Source organism: Urocitellus parryii, chromosome 4 (genome assembly GCF_045843805.1).
Source record: "Urocitellus parryii isolate mUroPar1 chromosome 4, mUroPar1.hap1, whole genome shotgun sequence".
NCBI lineage: Eukaryota > Metazoa > Chordata > Mammalia > Rodentia > Sciuridae > Urocitellus > Urocitellus parryii.
The window spans coordinates 211,182,795-211,204,000 of record NC_135534.1 but is presented as its reverse complement, the minus strand read 5'-3'; the positions used below and the strand labels follow the sequence as shown (position 1 = coordinate 211,204,000).

Below are 21,206 nucleotides of genomic sequence, written 5' to 3'. Positions count from 1 at the left end.
TGAGCTTCAGTCCCAGCCCAAGTAGCACGCTTTTAATAGAAACGGGATGGAGAAACTGCCCCATACTCCTCCAGGAACTCAAGATTCCAAGCTGGGTCAGAGCAGCCTCTAGTTCCAAGGCAATCTACTTTCTAACGTGGGAAATTCTTGGGATATAGTTGGAAGAGCTTGCCCTCCTGTGTGGGCTCAAAGCCGTACTTTTCCAGGTTGTCAGGACTGAAAGTGCCTTCTTTAAAGTCCTTTTGGATAGCAGGTGCAACTGTTTCCAGGAAGAGGGCTTTGGCAGTCAGTGGTGTGTCTGTGCCTGCAGGAACTCGGTAGTTCACATAGGGCTTGAGCTTGAAGCCAGTCAAGTCTGGGACAACAAATTCTGGGACCTTTTCCTTTATCTGCACAAACTTCCAGCCTGAGGCACGGATGCCTGTGCCCTTGGCGCCCCGTCCCTTGTTAAAGGTGCGCGGCCCTCGTTTACTGGTCCACTTGCTCATCCTGTCTGCTCCCCGCACCAAGCCTTGAGTCACTGCGGTCAGGAAACCCATGACGTTCCCTGCAGGAAACAGCTTTGAAAGGTCAGCACCGAGGATGGCTGAGAAGACCCCGGACCCCGTGGTGGAAAACCTGGACTCAACCCCGAGGGGTAGAGGATCCAGGTCGGATCCTCCTTGAACAGCCACCCCATAATACCCCTGTCCCCGCGGGCGTAGAGGGCCCGGACCCCATACAAGGGGACTGGAGAGGAACCGGAAACAGACCCCGCGGGCGGAAAGGACGCAGCACCCCCTGGAAACGGACGGACCGACCTGAGGTGGCGGCTCTTGAGCTCGGCCTCGCGCTCCCACTCTGCCTGCGACAGTTCGGGCAACTAGCCCCCGGCCTGAGCCAAAACAAGTGCTGGGGTACCAGAGCTGCACAACACGACTGCGATCTCGCCGTACTTCCGATCGACGGCGGATCAAGCGCCCTGCAACAAGAGCAGCCCCGATTGGCCGCTGCCGTATCCGACGCGCAGCCGTAGTTTCCCGAGGGGGGGTGTAGCCTAAGGGACTTGGCCAATGGGTGGAGAGACCAGAGGCGGGGCTGCGGGAGCTTGGGACCCGGGGAGTCAACGGGCGCGCCCGGAAGTGGGGGTCCAGGCCCACCCCTGTGGTGGGTAGGGCGCGCGCAGGCAGGAGCGGGGCTCGGCGCCTACAACCACCGGCGCGGCTCCGAAGTGGCCCCTGTTGACCCTTCGTTTTCCTCGGGACCCCGAGGTAGTCCCTGAGGACTCTACGTTGTCCTGAACGGGCCCGAGGTGTCCTGGGCACATGTACACTACTGTTAAGGAGGGGCTGTTCCTCGGGAATCGTCGGAGGGTCGGGGAACGCGGGCCCTTCCGTCCCTCGGCGGCCGCGGCTCGGACCTGTAGCAGAGGGACGGTCCAGTGACGGGCCGCCTGCGCCTCTCCCCTCTGACCGAGGGAGTCAGGCCCTCTTGGTCCCCAGGTTCATCACTTCGGGGCCCGGAAAACCCACCTTGTTACTCCAGCTCCGCTTCCCCGTCGCCTCCCCCCTACTCTGACGGCCCCGAGGTGTCCTGGTCATTTGCTCCTCTTGATGCATCCCCCGTGCCGGATGACCCCTTCACGGACACTGCCCTTCCGGGTCACGTCCCCTCCAGGACTACTGCCTTTTCCGGCGGTTGCATCCCCAGGCCATGACCCTCCCCACCGCTGTCCTTTCCGACCACACCCCTTCCCAGCAGTTGCTTTACCCGTCTGGTGCCCTCCCGGCCGCGCCCCTCCCCCGCTGGATCATCCTAGTTCCTCCAGAGCCACACTTATACCAGCGATACCCTGTGCCCCACACACTCACCCCTCCTTGAACAGCCATCCCATAATACCCCTGTCCCCAGCCAGTGTTGAGCCTACCCCACACGGCCTCTCCAGACCCTGGCTGTGCTGTCCAGACTCTTCCGCTGAGTTCTGGGAGTAGAGCCAGTGGCTTGGCTGCTGTTGTGAGTTCCCCTTGGGCCACGTGAGGGCTGTTTACAGGAGAAGGAAGCCGCAGTGAGACAGCAGATGCTTCTGAAAAACAGCTTCTTTTCAGGAGAACAAAGGTGCAGAGGTGTTTCCTTCCAGTGAGAATGTGATTTGATTCTGAAAGTAGTGGAGAAGGCGCTAGTAGAGTGTTTCCTCAACCTGTCTCCTCACCCTTTGCTCTGCTTACAGTCATGCGGGAAGAGGACGATGTCTGCTCAGAGGTTGGTATACCAGGTATCTGGTGAGAGTCCTTTCCTTAGAACCCCCACTCAGGAACTTCTCCACCTAGAGAAGGGTTCTCTGCCTCCCTCCTCTGCCTGGACTTCCTGAAGCTGAGGACTCTGGCTGGGGTCAGTTGCCTTGCCAGAGCTCACACTGGTTGCTACATAGCCAGGCTTTCACAGTATGGACAGTTGCATGTGGCTGTTGGATGACATTTGAGACCATCTTTTCATCCCTTCAGGTCCTGTTTCGCTTGAGACTTTGCCTGCTTGCTTTGCTTAGGCTCTTTTTTCAGTCCAGCACTACAACCATATCCCAAAGGCTTTTTTGTTCATGAACCAGAAAAGTAAATTCATTAAACAGCAGAAAGCTAGAGACACTCCATCATTGCAGGCAATATAAGTAGGTTAGACCTTTGCTTGGATAATCTGACTGCCCCAGACTTCAGAGGGGCACACTCAGATCAGTGGAGGGAGTGGTGGGGTGCCCTTATGCTCCCCAACCAATAAGCTCCTGAGAGCTGAGTGGGGACAAAGAAGGAGAGACGCTGGATACCTCAATCCTAAAGCAAGAGGTGCACTGTGCGCACAGTCACATGCAGCACAAGGGTGTTTCAGCCAACAGAAGGCCATGCGTACGACAGTATGCAATAGAATTGTTTTGCCTGGTGAGTTCAGTGCTCTCTTAGTTTGTATGTGCACACCCTGTGACATTCACATAATGATGAGAACACCTGCCAGTGCATTTCTAGGAGGGTGTCCTCACTCAGACTGATGACTGAACCTGCCTCCTGCACCAAGTGCACAGGGATGAGCTTTCTGCATCTCTCACTCTGGTCTTGATGCAGAATTTTGCCTTAGAGATGCTTTGCCAGGTGCCTTCCTGCCCTCCTTGGCTTTTCTGGCATGGCTGTTGTATCTGAGACCTGTTTCTCTGAAGGTTGGGGCTTTGGTCCATGGCACTTGGAAAGGATTAGTAGGTGGCCTGCCCTTCCCCATCTAGCTCCTGGCTGCTTGGGAGCAGGGTGGGTGCAGGAGAATGGAGAGTGGCTGCATGTCTGGCTGGCTTCTTGGGCCCATCTTAGGCTTTGGGAGCCAGCCAGCCTTCTCTGAATTTCTGAAGTTCTGTCAGTGCCCTTCTCAGATACAGCAGGGAGATGTCTCTGCTCTTTCCTCTTTGGCATGTGAACTGATATTAGATGTCCCCCAAATCCAGAGGGCTCTTCAGAGTTTAGTTAATTAGTTTGTTTGTTTCTTTCTTCTCTCTCTCTCTCTCTCTCTCTCTCTCTCCCTCCCTCTCTCCTTCCTTCCCTCCCTCTTCCTTCCTTCCTTCCTTCCTTCCTTCCTTCCTTCCTTCCTTCCTTCCTTCCTTCCTTCCTTCATCTTTTTATGCTTTCCAGGGTGATCTTGAACTCCTGGGCTCAAGTGATCTTCCTTCTTTGGCCTTCTGAGCAGCTGGAACTAAACAGAATACAGGCCTCAGCAACCACCCACCTTCTCAGGGTTTCTGTGCACAGCAGTTATTTGGCTCCCATAGGGCACCAAGAGATGATCTTGGCCTGCTCTGTGGCTGGGGCTTGCTTTCCTGTGCTTACATCTCAAGGATGAGAGCCCAGGATTCAGGTGTGTTAGTGATGTATAGGGCATTTGCTGTCAGCAACCCTTCCTGTGTATCCCAGTGTCTGAGGAAGACAGGTTGCTCCCTATCTGTCATTGGAGGCAGGCCCAGAGGACCTCAGCAGCTCTGGCAAGGTCACTTCTCTCTGGAATCTCCAGAGGTGCTAACTTCCTCCCTACCTTCCAACTCTACTCTTGCTCCCTGGCCAGGCCCAGGCTGGGAATCCAGGCCATTTGTCTGTTCAACCTGAGTGCTGCTTTCCTCTCCAGGCTGGCTTCTGTATAGGCACTGCCCTGCGTTCCTGGGGGCTGCAGTTCATGGAGGAGCATTCACAGTCCACCATGGTAATCACAGGCTTTCCTGGGGATGGACCTGGTTGGGCCAACTGGTGGCTGTGGTCAGCCTTGCTGATGGGTGCACTTTGTCCTGCCTACCCAGCTGATCGGGATTGCAATTGGAGCCCTCCTGGCACTAGCCTTTGTCAGTATTGCTGTCTTTTTTGTATACAGAAGGGTTAACCGATTCCGTAAGTATCTTGGTTTGTACTGTGGCTCTAGGGGGAGGGACAGGGCTCGTATGTGTGTGGGTGTGTGTCCATGTCCTATGGGCATTTGGACTCTAGGGGTGTGATTTTGTTGGAATCCAGGTTCAGGCTGTGGTTTCCAGTCTTTGCAGAGCCTTTTCTGCCTCCCTTTCCCAAGCAAGGATCTAGTGAGAAGAAATGAGATTCCTCTGTGATCTGAGACAGGCACTGATGTCTGAGGGGTGGCTGGGGGACAGGACAGGCAAGAACACAGTTTATCTTCTAGCACCTGTATTTCCAGCCCCTGGCCAGTGCTATACTTTTATTTTAGCTCAGGCAATTTCACCATAAACCCTCTCAGGGCCATGCCCAGGATGGGGGCTTTCCCACTTCATAGTGTCCCTTCCTTCCCCTTGCAGGACAAGTGCACCCCACTCCTCAGTACAGGTTCCGAAAGCGGGACAAAGTGATGTTTTATGGTCGGAAGATCATGAGGAAGGTAATTTGCTCATAGCCCTGGGTGGTACCTTGGCTCTTTCCTGAAAAGCACCCTGGGGAGTGGGGACCACTACTCCCCAGGTTCCTTAAGCTTCTGGTTCCTGCACTCTGGGAGTATGCTGCTGAGGGCTCCATGGCCCTTGCTGCTGGGCACAGGATTTTGGGGGGTGTCATAAGTCATGCTAAATATTTTCTGCTTTCCCTGACTAAACCAAATACATTTTATTGGAAATATCCCTGGCCTTGTTGACCTCAAACCACCTGGTCTGGAGGGCTGGAGTAGGGTGGGTGTTTGATTTGAAGCAGTTATCTTTCTTTGACCAGTGCAAGGACAGGAGGCTCTCTGCCCTTGGCCATCTGAAGTGCAAGTTTCTGTCAGCGCGAAGTGAGGAGAGACAGCTGCTTTCCAGGAATATTTCTAGGGGCAAGTCAGGGGGCATAGAGGGACATACACCTACCCTCAGATGGGTGGTCTCTACAAGGACTCAGGAGGTTAAGCTGAGCAAAGATCCAATCCTCTGGGGCTGGGGAGCCAAGTTTCCTGATGGCCTATGGAAAAACACTGAAAAGTGTCTCTTGTGGTTCTGGAACCTTCTAAGTACTGAGGGGTGTCTGGGGGACAGGACAGGCAAGAACATAGTTTATCTTCTAGCACCTCTATTTCCAGCACCTGGCCAGTGCTGCACTTTTATTTTAGCTCAGGCAATTTCACCATAAACCCTCTCCGGGCCACGCCCAGGGTATTCCTCCTGTGTTGGGGTATAGGAGTTAGTAGTTAAGGAGCTCCAACCTGGAGATAAGCAGTCTAGGTTGAACCCTTGTTTGCCTGTGCTAATCCTGCCACATCTCACACCCTGTCGCAGTTCTACAGAAGCCAACAGGTGTGGAGCCACGGAGCTCTGACAGTTTGGCTGCTTGAGGACATCAAGGGCATCCTGTGGATATGTGGGGCTGTGTGTGTCCCCTGAGTCTGGCATTCCCTTCCCTCAAGGAGCCAAGAGGTGGGGGGCGGGGATTGTTGCAGATGGCCCTGGAAGCTGAGAGCAGTATGGTAGGCCACCCATGGGCAATTCCTGAGGTCTGGCCTCTGAGTGCTCAGGTCTGCCTGTTAACAGGGTGTGTAACACATCTGTTTGTCCTACAGGTGACCACACTCCCCCACACACTTGTGGGGAACACAGCAGCACCCCGGCAGCGGCCTAGGAAGAGAACTAAGGTGCTATCTTTGGCCAAGAGGTACTGGGAACTTCCTCCTAATGGGTACTGCAAGCCTGTTGGAATCCTCACTAGTGCTGTGCTCCTTCCACATCAGAGGAGCACTGAGGGCATTGGTTTTTAATTCTTCTGTTCTTGCTCAAGGTAAATGTGTCTCTGCTTCTTAGAATTCTACGTTTCAAGAAGGAATACCCCACCCTGCAGCCGAAGGAGCCCCCACCTTCGCTGTTGGAGGCTGATCTCACAGAGTTTGATGTGAAGAATTCTCATCTGCCATCAGAAGTTCTGTACATGCTGAAAAATGTTCGGTAAGAGAGTGATGAGCGCAGGAGGACTTGCCATAGCATGGGCATTCCCTCAATATGCTTCTCCCTACAGCCATCTCTGTCTTGGCTTTGTTGTGTCAGAAGATATTGGCAAGCCAGACTTCTTCCTGGGACTGCTGGTGTCTGTGCCCTGGAGTGGTCGGTTGCTGGGTCAGGCTGCTCCAGTAGCAGGGCCTCATGGTCCCCTCGCCTCCTCACCTGTTCTTAGTGTCTCCATTTTCAGTGGTAAACTCAGAGTAAGCACAAGAAGCGTGTGGAGGGATTAAAAGCTGCACATCTGAGCATCTGACCCTGAGTACCTTTCCTCTTTCTGGTACCAGCACCCCATCCCAAGAGGGCACCTTGGCCTTTGGTTGTTTTTGTGTCTGTCTCATATTCATAGTCATAGCCCCAGAAGTTCTTTGAGCTGATGGGAGTCTCAGAAGTTTAAAATTCTGTTTGACAGTGATGCCAGTCTGCCATTCAACATGGGCAGGTTGATCTGGGTCAGCAATAGATCTGCAACCCTAGCTCTCATGCAAGTGAGGACAATGGCCTGTGTCCTCTTGAGCCTCTTTCAAAGCACATCCCTCACCCCGCCTTCCCAGGGTGGGTATCCACAGTGCATTCTGCTCATTACAGGGTCCTAGGCCACTTTGAGAAGCCACTGTTCCTGGAGCTGTGCAAACACATGGTCTTTGTGCAGCTGCATGAGGGGGAGCACATCTTTCGGCCAGGAGAGCCAGACACCAGCATCTACGTGGTGCAGGATGGGCGGCTGGAAGTCTGCATCCAGGACGCTGTGAGTCCAGGGCCAGGGGCCTGTAGGACAGGGCTGGGACTACTGTGCCTCCACCCAGCTGTTTGTCAGCTCCACATCAGAAAGTTAGTATAAGATTTAAACTGTAGGGCTGGGGCTGTAGCTCAGTGGCAAAGCACTTGCCTAGCATGCATGAGGTGCTGGGTTTGATCCTCAGCACCACGTAAAAATTAACAAATAAAGACATTCTGTTCTTCTACAACTACAAAAAAATTTTTAAAAAAGATTTAAACTGTAACTCTTTGGGGAGAAGGCACACCTTTCTCCCTACAACCAAACAGCTGCTGTGGACCCTGTGTATTCTTTCCCATAATGCACTTGTCTCTCAGCTGGTCTTAGCAATGGTTTTGTTTCTGTTAAAATATTGGTATACTTTAAACATTAAAAGTTTTTCTTCCAGGTCCTCAGAACGTTTCTATTAATGATTTGATAGATAAATAATTATGTTGATATGTCATGATCACTTGATCCCTTTTCCCATTTAAGGTGTTTTTCACCTAGGAGCTAAATATTTGTGCCTTGCTGGTGCCCAGTCTGTCCTTCAGAGGGCAGTTGCTGGGGCAGGATTTCTGGTTGCACTCTCCCTGGCTCTTTTTGTTGTGTTGCTTTCTGAGAGTGTGGTGTCAGTATTTTTTCCTGGTGCTGTCTGACCTAGGCTTCCCCATCACATGCCGCTGTGTAAAGAATGCTTAGGGAGTCCTAGACCTTATGTAAGGTCTGGCTGCCCCTGACCTTGCAGAACCTGTAGTCCCATTGGTTCCCACCTGCCCTTGTTCTGAGAGTGGGCAGTGGTCCCAAGATAGTTCCCACACTGTCCTTTCTGGTCAGGATTGTTGATTCTTATGTTTATAGGTTAGTCAATGGCTGGGCTTGATAGGTTAGATAGAAAGGATGGGCTTGGGTTTTTCCAGTCTCCAGGGGTCAGAGCCAGCAAATCCTAGGGCACCTGGCCACCCAGCTGATAAACAGACTCCTGGTCTGATGTGCTAGGGGCCTCCCAGAAGGACTGGAGCCACCTCTCTATGGCCCTTGACCTGGATGTGAGGGACTCATGAGGGTGACCAGTGCCAGATGTGGACGACTTCAGAAGGGACTTTGCTGGGCCAAGCTGAGATGAGCTTTGTATATTTAATCACTAGATTGCATGTTTTTTTTTTTTTTTGTTGTTGTTGTTATTTTGCCTAGTAGAAATTATGTTAGAATTCCATAGTTTTTACTGATAGTAACTAAATTTATTATTCATAGCCCTTGTAATTAGTCCAGAAAACCAGCTTAGGTTTGTGAAATTTCACCCAAATATGCCCAGTGAGGATAGGTCATGACCTTGAGCTGTGGCTGGGTTCAGTAGAGTTTCTTCATCCATTTCATCCCTCCTCTTTTTTTCCTTGTTTCAACCTTATGAACCCTCTGCTTCCACTGACTCCAGCCAGTCTATGCCTTTCATCTAAGATGCCCACTTTGCTTTTTAAAATTTATTTATTTTTATCTGGTGCTGAGGATCAAACCCAGGGCTTCACCTATGCTAGGCAAGCACTCTACTGCTGAGCCACAACCCCAGCCCCTAAGGTGCCCACTTTTTGATGCAACTTGGAGATGGAGGCCAGGCAAGCCTCACTGGTCCTAGCTGGGCCTCTCAATGCCCTAGTGGGTACCCTGTGAACCAAGACTTTCTCTGCTCTTCCTGCACAGGATGGCACTGAGGTGGTAGTCAAAGAGGTGTTGGCAGGAGACAGCGTCCACAGCCTCCTCAGCATTCTGGATGTCATCACTGTGAGTGTCTACGTCACAGCAGGTGCCAGGGTCCTTGGGTCTATCATCGAGGCCTCACTCCTCCTGTCCTGCCTGGAAAGCAGGTCGCTTGTGGTTAGAGGCTGGTTCTCCACAATGACATGAGGTAGAGGACTGGTCTATAATGGGAGGGACCTTCATTCTGACCACATGAACTGGTGGGGTCTCCATGGGAACAGCTTCAGTAGTGTGTTTAAGATAGCCAGGCATTTGATAAAGGATTTTAATTGCCTCTTTTTTTTCCTAATACCAGGGTTTGAACTCAGGGGCACTCGACCACTGAGCCACATCTCCAGCACTTTTTTGTATTTTATTTATAGGAACAGGGTCATCCTGAGTTCTTAGGGCCTTGCTAAGTTGCTGAGGCTGGCTTTGAACTCGCGATCCTCCTGCCTCAGCCTCCTGAGCCTCTGGGATTATAGATGTGTGCCACTGGGCCTGGCTTCGGTTGTCTTTTTTTTTTAATCTTTATTTTATTTTTTTTAATGTGGTGCTGAGAATCGAACCCAGTGCCTCACACATGCTAGGTGAGCATGCTACCACTTGAGCCACATCCCCAGCCCTCAGTTGTCTTAATTTTAAGAGACTAGTGTTAGACTCTAACACATGCTTGTGCTACAATATTCAAAAGACATAAAAGTTGTAGAGCAAAATGTTTCCTTTTGTCCTCAGGCCCTAGATCCTTCCCAGGAGGGACCTGACACCAGTTTAATACAGATCCTATGTGGCACCTTTCCATTGTCCCATCTCATGCAGCCAACAGCAGTTCTGGTCTTCAGTGTATATCACATTGTATTTGAAGGCCAGGCTATAGGAAAAATTCTTAGGGTGAACTCGCTGGGTCTTGGGGAGCACATTTGTAGTACTGAAAGGTGATTGATGGTCCCCCACAGTTGCAGAGCTTGGTCCTCCCAGATGTGTGCAGCTGCTCATTTTCCCTGCCCTCGCAGCATAGTGAGTAGCCTGAGTTGACATTTCCTAGTCTGACAGTTAAGCAAATAGCCAGCGTCTCGCTTTTTACTTTCTGTGATGAGCAGTTCCTAATGTGGCATAGAGGCAGCTAGTCAGACCAGCCTCAGCCCACATCTCTGTCTCTCCCTATTGGCAAGAGTATGATACCCTTCCTGTCTTCTTGTTAAATCCCTTTGGCAGTGCTGGGATTGAACCCATGCTAGTCAAGTGCTTGACCACTGGTAGAGCCTCTGCTCCTTTCTTCTGCAGTGCAGCAGTTCTTGGGTGTGGCATTTGCAGCTTGGAGAACATTTGTTTCCATCTGACTCTGAAGCTGCACTGCAGCAGCATCGTGGGCATGTTGGGCAACTTTGACCTCAGCTCTCTTAACTGTGTTGCCACATCTCTGGAGCAGTGAAACAGAAGCTTGGCAGGGTGTGTTCATGCAGACTGCACAGGAGTTTACAGGCTTCCTAGGGAACCTTGTGGGATGCCTCTCTGATTCAACCCTCAGCTTTGTTCAGGAGGCAGCAGGCTCCAAACAGATGCTGGGGTGTCCCATGTATTCATGTTGCTCTCTGCCAGATTGGCTAAGGCATGCTTTGCACTGTTTAGGGGTCTGGAGGTGTGTCCCCCAGGACTGGTGTGTTTTCACAACACTCTTGGCCTAGGCTGGGGTGGAAAAGGATACCCTTTGTTATTGTAGATGGAAAGCATGTCTTTATTTATTTGTTTATTTTAAGTGGTACTAAGGATGGAACCCAGTGCCTTACATGTGCTAGATATGCACTCTGCCACTGAGCCAAGCCCTAGCCCTGGACCAGACTTTGAAAGGCCAGCACTCAGTTTTGAGGGAGCCACCCACCGTTGGTGGGGGTTGGGCCAGAGTGGTATCCAGGTGACCAAGCCCATCTCTGTAGTACCCTAGCTGACTTCATGGGGATTCCTGGATGTGTCAGGAGCACTGGAAGCACCAGGACAGGCTTAGAAGCCTTAGTCGTATGGAGGTACACCAGCTGGCACCCTTCCCTCTTTGCTGATTTCTTTCTCCCCCCATCCCTAGGGATTAAACCCAGGGTTGCTCTACCACTGAGCCACATCCCAAGCCCTTTTTATTTATTTTGAGACGAGATCTCCCTGAGTTGCTTAGGGCCTCTCTAAGTTGCCCAGTCTGGCTAGGAACTGTGATCCTCCAGCTTAGCTTCCTGAATCACTGGGATTACAGGTGTGGCCATCACACCTGGCTGATTTGTTTTTCTTTACATAAAAAAATAGTTCACTGTAAACTGGGGTGGGGCTTTCTCTGTTATTTTCTGTTCTTTCTTATCCAGATATTTTGGTTTTCTTCCAGTACTGGGATGCCCTTTGCCAGGAAGAGGGTGGCAGGCTATAGCTAGGGGCAGATCCCTCCTGTGTCCTCACCTGCTATGGTCCATCCCACCTCTGCTGGTGTCAACATAGCCTGCCTCCCTGGGACTGCAGCACTGGGACAGTGGGAATAGAAAACAGGGGCTGCACTGGGCATGGCGGTACACACCTGTAATCCCAGCAGCTTGAGAGGCTGAAGCAGGAGGAATGCAAGTTCAAAGCTAGCCTCAGCACTTTAGCAAGGCCCTAAGCAACTCAAAGAGACCCTGTCTGAAAATAAAAAATAAAAAGGGCTGGGGATGTGGCTCAGTAATTAAGCACACCCAAGTTCAATCCCTGGTACCAATAAAATAAAATAAAATAGGGGCTGTTATTTGAGATAAAATATACCTACATGGTGAGTAACTGATCATTTAGAGATCAATTAATCTTTACCTATATTGTTGTTGTCTCACCAAACATTTGTATTTGTCATTTTTCAAAAAATTTAAAATCTTACAAAATGACATGTATGAGTTCTTAAGCTGCACTTATGTCTTTTTTTTAATATTAATTTTTAGGTGTAGATGGACACAACACAATACCTTTATTTTTATGTGGTACTGAGGATCAAACCGGGTCCCACCTGAGCTAGGTGAGCGCTCTACCACTGAGCCACATTCCCAGCCCCATGCACTTATGTCTTTTCTACTTCTGATCTTTCCAACTCTTAGGTTCCTTCTAAGCAACTGCTTCTCTTGTTTAATAATTCTTCCGTCTTAGGTACATTGACTTCTTGTATGGAAAAGGAAGACAGCTTTCTCCTGAGTGCCTAGCATGCTTCACTGTGCCTCCCTCCACTGCCTACATTTCACTCCTGATGCATGACTAAGACTATACATCAGATTGACAGCTGAGCCTTGTGGTGTTCTAGGGGTTAAATTTCCTTTCTTGTCAACTTTTGATTTTCCTGAAAATAACAATTGTCTCATTTTTTTGGCCGTTTAGGATATTTTTGTGTGTGCTCTCATTACAGATGTATAGCCCAACCCGTGCTCCACAAGGAGTGCTTTTCTCTGGGCAAACCTTCCATCTGGGACCCCTGTGCCCTGCTGAGTAGGCTTTATCTCCTCCTTACTGGTCTGCTTTTTTGGTTTGTTGGAGTAGATCCTCTGCTAGTTTTCTGATGAAGGTGCAAGGGAGGTGTGTTTTTGAAAACTTACTTTATTTGCACCATCTTCAGTTTTTTTTTTGTTGTTGTTTTTGTTTTGGTGGTGCTAGGGATTGAACCCAGGGCCTTGTACATGCTAGGCAAGCACTCTACCAACTGAACTACATCCCCAGCCCCCTACACTGTGTTTGTATTTTTTTTTAATATTTATTTTTTAGTTGTACACAACACCTTTATTTTGTTTATTTATTTTTATGTGGTGCTGAGGATCCAACCCAGGGTCTTGCACATGCTAGGCGAGCGCTCTACCACTGAGCCACAACCCCAGCTCCCCCCTCCTACCCCATTTGTATTTTTATTGTACTTCCTAAGAAACTTTCTCAACTTTTTTGTTGGCGGGGTGGGGGGGCACTGTTGGAGATGGAACCCGGGGTCTTATACATGCTAGGCAAGCACTCTACCACTGAGCTACACACCCAGCCTTTTTTATTTATTTAAAGACAGGGTCTAAGTTTCTCAGGCTGCCCTTGAACTTGTGAGCCTTCTGCCTCAGCCTCCTGAGTTGCTAGGATCACAGCCACAGCCACCATGCCCAGCTTCAGCTTCTCTTTTGTGGCAGGGGACTTAGGCAACTTTATTTTTTAAATCTTCCATTGAATTTTTAATTTCTGTCATCATATTTTTTAAATTTTATTTTAAGAGCTCTTGCTTTTTTAAAAACCACATCTTGTTCTTGCTGCCGGGGTGAAGTAGGATGAGCTTTGCTGTTGCTCTCTCAGTTGTCCGGGCCTCGTAGTTTTTCTTTTCTGCATGTTTCAGGTTTCGTGTTTCAGATCAGGGCTTTCCTGTCTCCTGAAATCCATTTATGTGAAAGTGAAGCACAGAAACCCATGAAAGTGCATCTCCAGTGATGTGGAGCTGGCTCCACCGGATGGAGGGCACACACTGTGGCCCTGCCCCATGGAGGGTGGAGGGCAGAGCCAGCCAGCCCTGTCCCTCAAGGCCACGCTGCAGATGCTCCAGCTTCTTGGCCACATGGTTTCTGTGGCAGCCCCTTTTGCGGCTCCTCAGTTGAAGTGGTCATCAGAGTATGCAAGTGAATAAGCATGGCTGTGTGCCAGTAAGCCCACCATAAGATGTGGTGAGGGGTGTGGCCAGTCTGGGTGCTCTGATTGTATGGTCAAGGTCAGATCCTGGTTTTCTCTGGGGTTGGGTTGGGTGTTGGCTAGGGGAAGGGAGGCACAAGGTGATCCATGATTGGAAATGCTCTTTACCTCTAGGGGATGGTAGCTACTGAGTTAGTCATAAAAAGAAACCTAGCTCAAGCCCCTTGAGAGCTAGGTGCAAAACCTGCATGCATATGGTCAACAGGGACTCGTGCAGGAGATTGACTGGAAGTGGCGGCTCCTTCTTTCAGGACTTTGGAGTGCAGGGGCCAGTGTCCTTAGGGCTTTTCTTTAAAACACCTTCCCAGAGGGAAGTCGACCAGCAGCTTGTTGTGGGTCCTTGACCTGCTACAAGCAGGGATCTGAGCCAGTTCTTATCCTGAGTTGGCAGGGTTCTCCAGCACTTAGCCATGTTGGGCGATCTGGTGCTCAGACCTAGTGGTCTGCTGTCCTAGGGGCTTTTGGAGCTGGGGGAGACCCTGCTGGCCTGTGTGTCAGGCACATGGGGTACTTGCCTCTACCTCTCAGCCTCCTGCAGGCCCTGCCATGAGGATTTTCTTTCCTCATCTTGTTCTTTTCCATCGTTACTGGATGGCTCCTTGGGTCATGACTCTGTCATTCACTTTCAGCAGCTTGTCAAATTTTGTTCTTAATCTCTTGGCTTTTTTTTTCTTAATTTTTGGCAGTTTAGGTCTTTTTAAAAGAGCAGAGATGAGCACCTTTGATTTTTTTTTAAGAGAGAGAGAGAGAAATTTTTTTAATATTTATTTTTTAGTTTTCGGTGGACACAACATGTTTATTTGTATGTGGTGCTGAGGATCGAACCCAGGCCGCACGCACGCCAGGCGAGTATGCTACTGCTTGAGCCATGTCCTCAGCCCAGAGCACCTTTGATTTTGATGAGGGAACAAAGATCAACATTTATCTTTTCCCACCATTTTTAATTGGAGATGGGCCTTATTAAATGTTTATGAAGTCTGTAGGCACACTGTCTGTAACCTGATTTACCAAACAGGTGAAGTATCAAGGATGGATACTGTGTGTATCACCACACCCACTCTAGTTCCATGCTTCCTCTCTTGGAGGTAGCTATAGCTCTGAACCTTTTCTGGTGTCTGTGTAGCCTGTGGTTATTTTTGCTAATCTCTAGGCCTCTTAAGAGGCGTTGTGCTGGATGCAGTTGTGCAGAATTCTGTGTGCATTGGACGGTTAATGGGTGGGCACTCTTCTGGTTCAGACATCTGTAATACCACTCTTGTCCATTGCTGGTTAACACCCAGGCGGGTTACAGGTGGATGTTGCGCACAATACCGTGGAGGATGTCTGTGCATGTTTCTGGAGGATTCTTGCCTACAGAGGAGTTGTGTGCATACCTGGTCCACGCCCAGCACACAGCTTTCCCTGGGGTTTTCACTTTCCTGACTTTAGGTGAATTTGAGAGCATGCTTTTCTGACTAAGTGAATAAGTAGTTGAAAAAATAAAACACACAGGAACAGTTTAACAGTAGCTGTTAAGCTGGGATTCCCTTTTTCCTCCTTCCCCTAAACACATGTGCATGTTTGGCTATGGTTCTAGTGCAGGGACTGAGACTTGCCTGTCTCTGGGCCTGATGTGGACACATCTCCTTGTGTTCCCAGATCTGCTTTACATGTCCCAGCTCCCCAGCTGACTGGCAGTTGGGAGATGTGCTGGCTGCACAGGTGGTGTGACTGGGACCTGGGAGTTAGGGTGAGGTTGTGTCTTAGTTACCTGTAGATAGGGAGCTCACATGAAGTGTAAGTGAAATACTTCTGGAGGAGGCTGTGATCTGTAGCTGGAGGTGGCTCTGCTGTGCATAAGGTGCTTGTGTTTCTTTTGATGAGGTTTTGGGTCTCTGAGGGTTCACCTTTATCTATATAAAGGTTTGGAAATGGACAGAATTCTAAATGCAAGAAAAATTGCTGACTTTCAGAGCTCAACTAGAACTTGAGAACCAAATGTTGTACTCTCATTTGGGCTGGGCAGGCAACATGGATACTGCCCAGTCTCTTCAGAGTAGAGCAACACCAGGAGACCTGACATTCACTAGGCTTTGCTTTGTTTGTGGGGACTTCCTTGTATATTAAGACTGAATCTGTTCTCTTGAGCAATTATGGTAGCTGCACAGCCTCACCTATGCAAGTGATGGCTTTTGACTTATATCCATGAGGTTGGTTGGGCTTTGCCTTTCTAGTTCTGAAAAAAGAAGGAAATTAAAATTTTTGCATTAGTATAAATGAAGTAGGAGGACTCTAGTTCTGCTATGGCAGGGTAATGCCACCAGGGCCTAGCTCCTGCTCATCACAGCTAGGACCCAGACAGAATGCCAAAAGCACACACTGAGACCTCTGGAAACAAAGCAGGCCGACACTGAGGATCAGCCTAGGAATCACCCATGAGGCTGGGCTGGGCTTTTCTTCTGCCTCATGGCTGCACTCTGAACGAAGTGCAGTCACAGTGCTGGCTACAGATTGTTGGGAGTCTCAGAGAACCAGAGAAAGGGCCTGGGGAGGGTCAGGGGGGTGAGTACTGGGCACATGGATCCACTTATTTGGGAACACATGAGTCTCAGGTCGGGCCCCAAACAGCAGGGCAGTGGCTCTGAAAGTTGCATTTGATTCACATCTCACCCTGAATCTCAGCCGAATTCCCACATGGCATGTGCAGAGCAGAGCAAAGCATCAGAACCCAGACTTTACAAATATACAGGTTGGGAATATATTTACTTACTTACACGCAGGACTGTGGTCTGAACCTAACGAATCCAATAGTCTTCTACCTCACAACTGGAGCTCAGCCACATTGGTGATGGCACCCACACACCTGAACCCAGTCCCGTTGGTGATGGCACCCACACAAGCAGTCTGAATACAAATGAGAATCTGAATGGAAATTCCAAAATCCAACTATATACTGTCTATAAGAAGTGCACTTTATATAAAAAGACTTAGATATATTAAAAAGAAAGAGTTAAGCCAGGTATGGTGGTGCTCACTCATAATCTCATACTTAGGATGCTGATACAGAAGAATTGCAAGTGTGAGTCCAGCCTAGGAATATCATCCAGGAATACTACCAAGGAGAAGAGGGACATCTCCCATCTAGAAGAAAGAACAAGCCGGGAACAGTGGCATCCACCCATAATCCCTCCCACTCAGGAATCTGAGGGAGCAGGATTGCAAGTTTGAGGCCAGCCTCAGTAACTTAGCCAGACTATCTCAAAACATAAAAAGGGCTAGGGTTGTAGCTTAGGAGTAAGGTGTCCCTGAGTTCAATCTCCAGTACCACCAAAAAAAAAAAAAAAAAAAAAAAGAGAGAGAAAAAAGGAGAGAAATCGGGAAAACCAGACAATATTTTAACTGAATGAAAATGAAAATACAACATATCAAAGTTTATAACCGTAAATTCTTGTATTAGAAAATAAAATCGACCTCAGATTAATTATATGAGCTTCTCTCTAGAGAATCTAGGTAAGAACCCAATGCAGCAGCACACACCTGTAATCCCAGCAACTTGGGAAGCTGAGGCAGGAGGATCACAAGACCCTGTCTCAAAAAGTAAAAAGGACTGGGGATGTGACTCAGTGGTAGAGTGCCCTTGGGTTCAATCCCCAGTAAACCCCTGCCCTCCAATCCCCCAAAAAGGAAAAAAGAATCTAGGAAAGAAGAGAAAATGAAACTGAAATCAAACAGAAAGGAAATAATGAAGAGCAGAACTCAATGAGATTAAAAATGGAAAACAATATGGTCAATAGCATTGGTTCCTGGAAAACAGCTCTAAAATGCACATATCAATGAAGAAAGAGAAGACTGAAGCTGGGACGTCCAAAACGGAAGAGGAGACAATAGGTTGAAGGAAGGGAAAATGTGAATTTCATGCCCACAAAGTCAACAACTAAATGAAATCAAATTCCTTGAATGACAAACTCTCTCTAGCAGAGAATATCTGAATATCATATATATGAAAAAAAGTCAGATTTTTTTGCTAAATTCTTTGTCATCAGGAACATTCCAGACCTGAATGGCTTCACTGGAGAGTTCCACTGACATTTATAACATTTACGGAAATAATGCTGATTTCACACAGACTCACAGAAAAGTGAGGAGGTGGGACTGGTTCCAAACTCATCTTTTAAGGCCAGAATTGCCTTGATACAAAAACAGAAAAGGAAATTGCAGACCAGTATCTCCTGAACTGAGACACAAATATCCGCAACCAAAAATTGGAAACTTGAGTCCAGCAGCACCTGGGGAAGGGTGCTGCATCATAATGGAGTGGGTGTTACCAATGCCAAGATTTTGGAATACCCCAACAACAGACTCAAGGAAAAAAAAAAAATGATCATCTTAGGAAATGCAAAAGAAGCCTTTGACAAAAGCCAGAATCCCTTCATGATGTGAGATGTGGAAACATCTCAGGGAGGAGGGAGCATCCTGACCCTGAGGCCAGCCTCAGTGGGAGGCCAGGGACTGGCCAGGCAGCTGTCCTCTTCACTGCTCTGAGCATCCTGGTGGAAAGCTCCCCAGGGTGGCAAGGAGGAAAAGGAAAAGCAGAAGGGCTGGAGCGGAGGCCAAGCCACTGCCTTACAGGCAAGGAGACCATCTTGATGGAGAGTTCTGTGATATCCTCAGCACACAAGAGCAGCTACAGCCTGTGTCTCAGCAGTGAACAGTTGGCAGTAAACAGCATTTGTGATAGGTAGTACTAAAAAACATGAAATACTTAAAAGATGTGCAGGGTTATATTGCTGAAAATTGACTTTATGAAGGAAATAGAGAAATGTACTGTTTTCATGGTTTGAAAAACTTGATATTACTGAGAAGGCAAATCTTCCCAAATTACCCAACATAATTCTGTCCAAATTTTGGCAGCGTGTTTTGTAGAAAAAGCTGAGCATGGTGCGCACACCTATAACCCCAGCTGCTCAGGAGCTGGGGGCAAAAGGATCATAAGTTTGAGCCCACCCTGAACAACCTAGTGAGACTTCGTTGTGAGACCTTATCTAAAAAATTAAAAAATACATAAAAGGGCTGGGGGTTTAGCTCAGCGGTAGAATGTTTGTCTAGCATATAAGAGGTCCTGGATTCCATCTCCAACACAAATAAGAAAAAAAAAAACTGATTATAAAACTATATGGAAAGACAAAGAAACTAATAGCTAAAATAACTTGAAGAATAGGGGTTTGGGGGTACAGCTTATTGGTGGAACATCTGTCTAGCATACATGAGCTGGGTTCACTCCCCGGCCCTGCAAAAAAAGAAAGGGAAAGTGAAATCAGAAATTAAGGTTCACACTGCTTATGTTTTGAGACCCGTGATAAAACCATAGTAGACTAGGTGTGTGCTCATGTAACACAGATCTGTAGCATGGGCAGGCAAAGTAGAGACAGACACTCGGAGGCAGTTTCAGAGGCAATTCCTATGTCCCCCTGAGCTCATGTGTGCATTTCATCCTCAAAGCCTCACGTCAGTGATGTTATGAGGTGGGAAGATAGCCCCACTGTGGTATTGAGAGGTGGGCTTTGAGAAGTGACTAGACTAGATAGGGTCATCAGAATGATTTGATCTTTACTAAAATTAGTAAGTTTACTAAAATTAGTAAATTTTAGTAAAGATCAGAATTGATCTTTACTAAAATTAAAATCATCTACTCTACAAGTCATAGTGAAGAGGATAGAAAATCAGGCCTCAGACTGGAAGAAAATATTTGCAAACATATTTGATAAGGACTTGTATCCAGAATACACAAGAAACTCTCAAAATAAATAATAAGAAACAACAAAAATAGACAAAGGCTAAGCGTGGTGATGCACGCCTGTAATTGCAGCTACTTGGGAGGCAGGAGGATCACATGCTCAAGCCAGCCTGGGAAACTTAGCAAGGTCCTGTCTTGAAATAAAAATAAAAAGGGCTGAGGATGATGCTCAGTGGTAGAGCACTTGCCCAGCATGCTTGAGGCCCTGGGTTTGATCCTCAGTATTCCCCCTCCCCCAACTTCTTTTTTTTTTTTTTTAAAGTGAGAGAGGAGAGAGAGAGAGAGAGAATTTTTAATATTTATTTTTTAGTTCTCGGCAGACACAACATCTTTGTTGGTATGTGGTGCTGAGGATCGAACCCGGGCCGCACGCATGCCAGGCAAGCGCGCTACCGATTGAGCCAAATCCCCAGCCCCCTCCCCCAACTTCTGCCAACACACAGAGAAATGTTTGCGTTTAGTGTCCAAAACAGCACTGTCCGTGGCCCAGACTGGGAGGAGCTTGGAGTTCTGCAAAAAGGAGCCAGAGCAGGACCACAAGGGTCTTGGTACTGCCCCAGGAGCTGTGCTGTGTTCCTGGTGTGGGACTGACTGAGCTGTTGTTACAGGGTCACACTGCACCTTACAAAACAGTCTCTGCCCGAGCAGCGGCCCCATCCACCATCCTTCGGCTTCCAGCTGTGGCTTTTCAAGGAGTTTTTGAGAAATATCCTGAAACACTGGTGAGGGTGGTACAGGTGAGTCACTTTTTGGCTATCTCAGACATGGGGCCTGGGAACTACCATGAGGTTTGATTAGGGCTATTCCCAGTTTATGGAGTCAGTTCTGAGTTGTTGGTAGATCCAGAAAATGGTGGGATTCATAGGACCTAGTGATTTTTTGTTTTTTTTGCAGTACTGGGAATCAAACCAAGAGCCTCATACATTCTGGGCAACTGCTCTACCACTGAGCTACAATCCCAGCCCTTTTTATTTTATTTTTTTCAAGACAGGGCCTTGCTAAGTTGCTGAGGCAGGCCTGGAACTTGTGATCCTTCTGCCTTAGGCTCCCAAGTGGTTAGGATTACAAGTGTGCACCAGCATGCCCAGCTATAACTAAGGCTGTTTTTGTAATATGTGTGTGTGTGTGTGTGTGTGTGTGTGTGTATGTGTGTGTGTGTGTGTATGTGTATAAATATATATATATATATATATGTATATATATATTTAAAAAAATATTCTTTTAGTTGTAGGTGGACACAATACCTTTTCATTTAAGTGGTGCTGAGGATTGAACCCAGGGCCTCACACATGTGAGATGAGTGCTCTGCCACTGAGCCCCAGCCCCAGCCCCTGTAATGTGTATTGTACAATAAAAATTAATTAATTTTCATGATTTTGCAAGTTCCAGGCCAGCTTCAGCTGTGAGTCCCTGTCTCAGAGTAAAAAATAAAAAGGGCTGGGAGTATGGCTCAGTGGAAAAGTACCCCTGGTTTAATTCTCAGTACTGGGGGTAGGGGAAGAGGTCTTTAGATTTTCCAGATTTCCTATTCCCTCCAAAAGTTTTTTTTATTTTTTATTTTTTAGTTGTAGATGGAGACAATACCTTTATTTTATTTATTCTTATATGGTGCTGAGGATCGAACCCAGTGACCTACATGTGATAGGCGAGCACTCTACCACTGAGCCACCACCCCAGCTCCCAAAAGATATTTTTAATTAAAAATTAAATATCTCATTTTAGAGTAATTTTAGATTTATAGAAAACTTACAAAAACAATGCAAATCCTGTGTGCCCCTCCACCCCATTTCCCA

At 48.1% G+C, this 21,206-nt stretch overlaps 2 protein-coding genes across 14 annotated transcripts in view; one reads left to right on the top strand and one right to left on the bottom strand.

The window, feature by feature from the left end:
• Nucleotides 1-1,989, bottom strand: Mrpl41 (mitochondrial ribosomal protein L41). 2 transcript variants are annotated; one of them, XM_026415204.2, is made up of 3 exons: nucleotides 1,907-1,989; nucleotides 801-961; nucleotides 1-547 (listed from the first exon to the last, which is right to left on the bottom strand). In XM_026415204.2, the coding sequence occupies exon 3, from the start codon at nucleotides 537-539 to the stop codon at nucleotides 132-134; it is 408 nt and encodes a 135-aa protein (XP_026270989.1). In that variant the 5' UTR covers nucleotides 540-547; nucleotides 801-961; nucleotides 1,907-1,989; the 3' UTR covers nucleotides 1-131. The 2 variants fall into 2 exon arrangements, with proteins under 2 accessions (XP_026270989.1, XP_026270988.1); XM_026415203.2 differs by lacking the exon at nucleotides 1,907-1,989 and adding an exon at nucleotides 1,512-1,636.
• Nucleotides 1,990-2,006: 17 nt separating this feature from the next.
• The window catches only part of Pnpla7 (patatin like domain 7, lysophospholipase), a 70,545-nt gene continuing 51,345 nt past the window's right edge, over nucleotides 2,007-21,206 (top strand). For 6 of the 12 annotated variants that reach the window (XR_013343464.1, XR_013343465.1, XR_013343466.1 and 3 more), the window contains exons 1-10: nucleotides 2,153-2,238; nucleotides 3,639-4,016; nucleotides 4,126-4,200; nucleotides 4,295-4,382; nucleotides 4,799-4,878; nucleotides 6,022-6,113; nucleotides 6,260-6,400; nucleotides 7,040-7,199; nucleotides 8,907-8,987; nucleotides 20,022-20,150. Coding sequence is in view for 9 of the 12 variants with exons in the window: in XM_077797191.1 (XP_077653317.1) it covers nucleotides 3,843-4,016; nucleotides 4,126-4,200; nucleotides 4,295-4,382; nucleotides 4,799-4,878; nucleotides 6,022-6,113; nucleotides 6,260-6,400; nucleotides 7,040-7,199; nucleotides 8,907-8,987; nucleotides 20,022-20,150 (1,020 nt within the window). In the remaining 3 variants the exon portion in view is untranslated. Of the gene's footprint in view, nucleotides 2,095-2,152; nucleotides 2,239-3,638; nucleotides 4,017-4,125; nucleotides 4,201-4,294; nucleotides 4,383-4,798; nucleotides 4,879-6,021; nucleotides 6,114-6,259; nucleotides 6,401-7,039; nucleotides 7,200-8,906; nucleotides 8,988-20,021; nucleotides 20,151-21,206 lie in introns of those variants that run through there. The other 6 variants (XM_026415188.2, XM_026415186.2, XM_026415191.2 and 3 more) reach the window with 5 other exon arrangements.

Bases quoted from the DNA above. Each gene is read 5' to 3' on its own strand.
- Mrpl41 (XM_026415204.2), bottom strand. From the start codon at position 539: ATGGGTTTCCTGACCGCAGTGACTCAAGGCTTGGTGCGGGGAGCAGAC.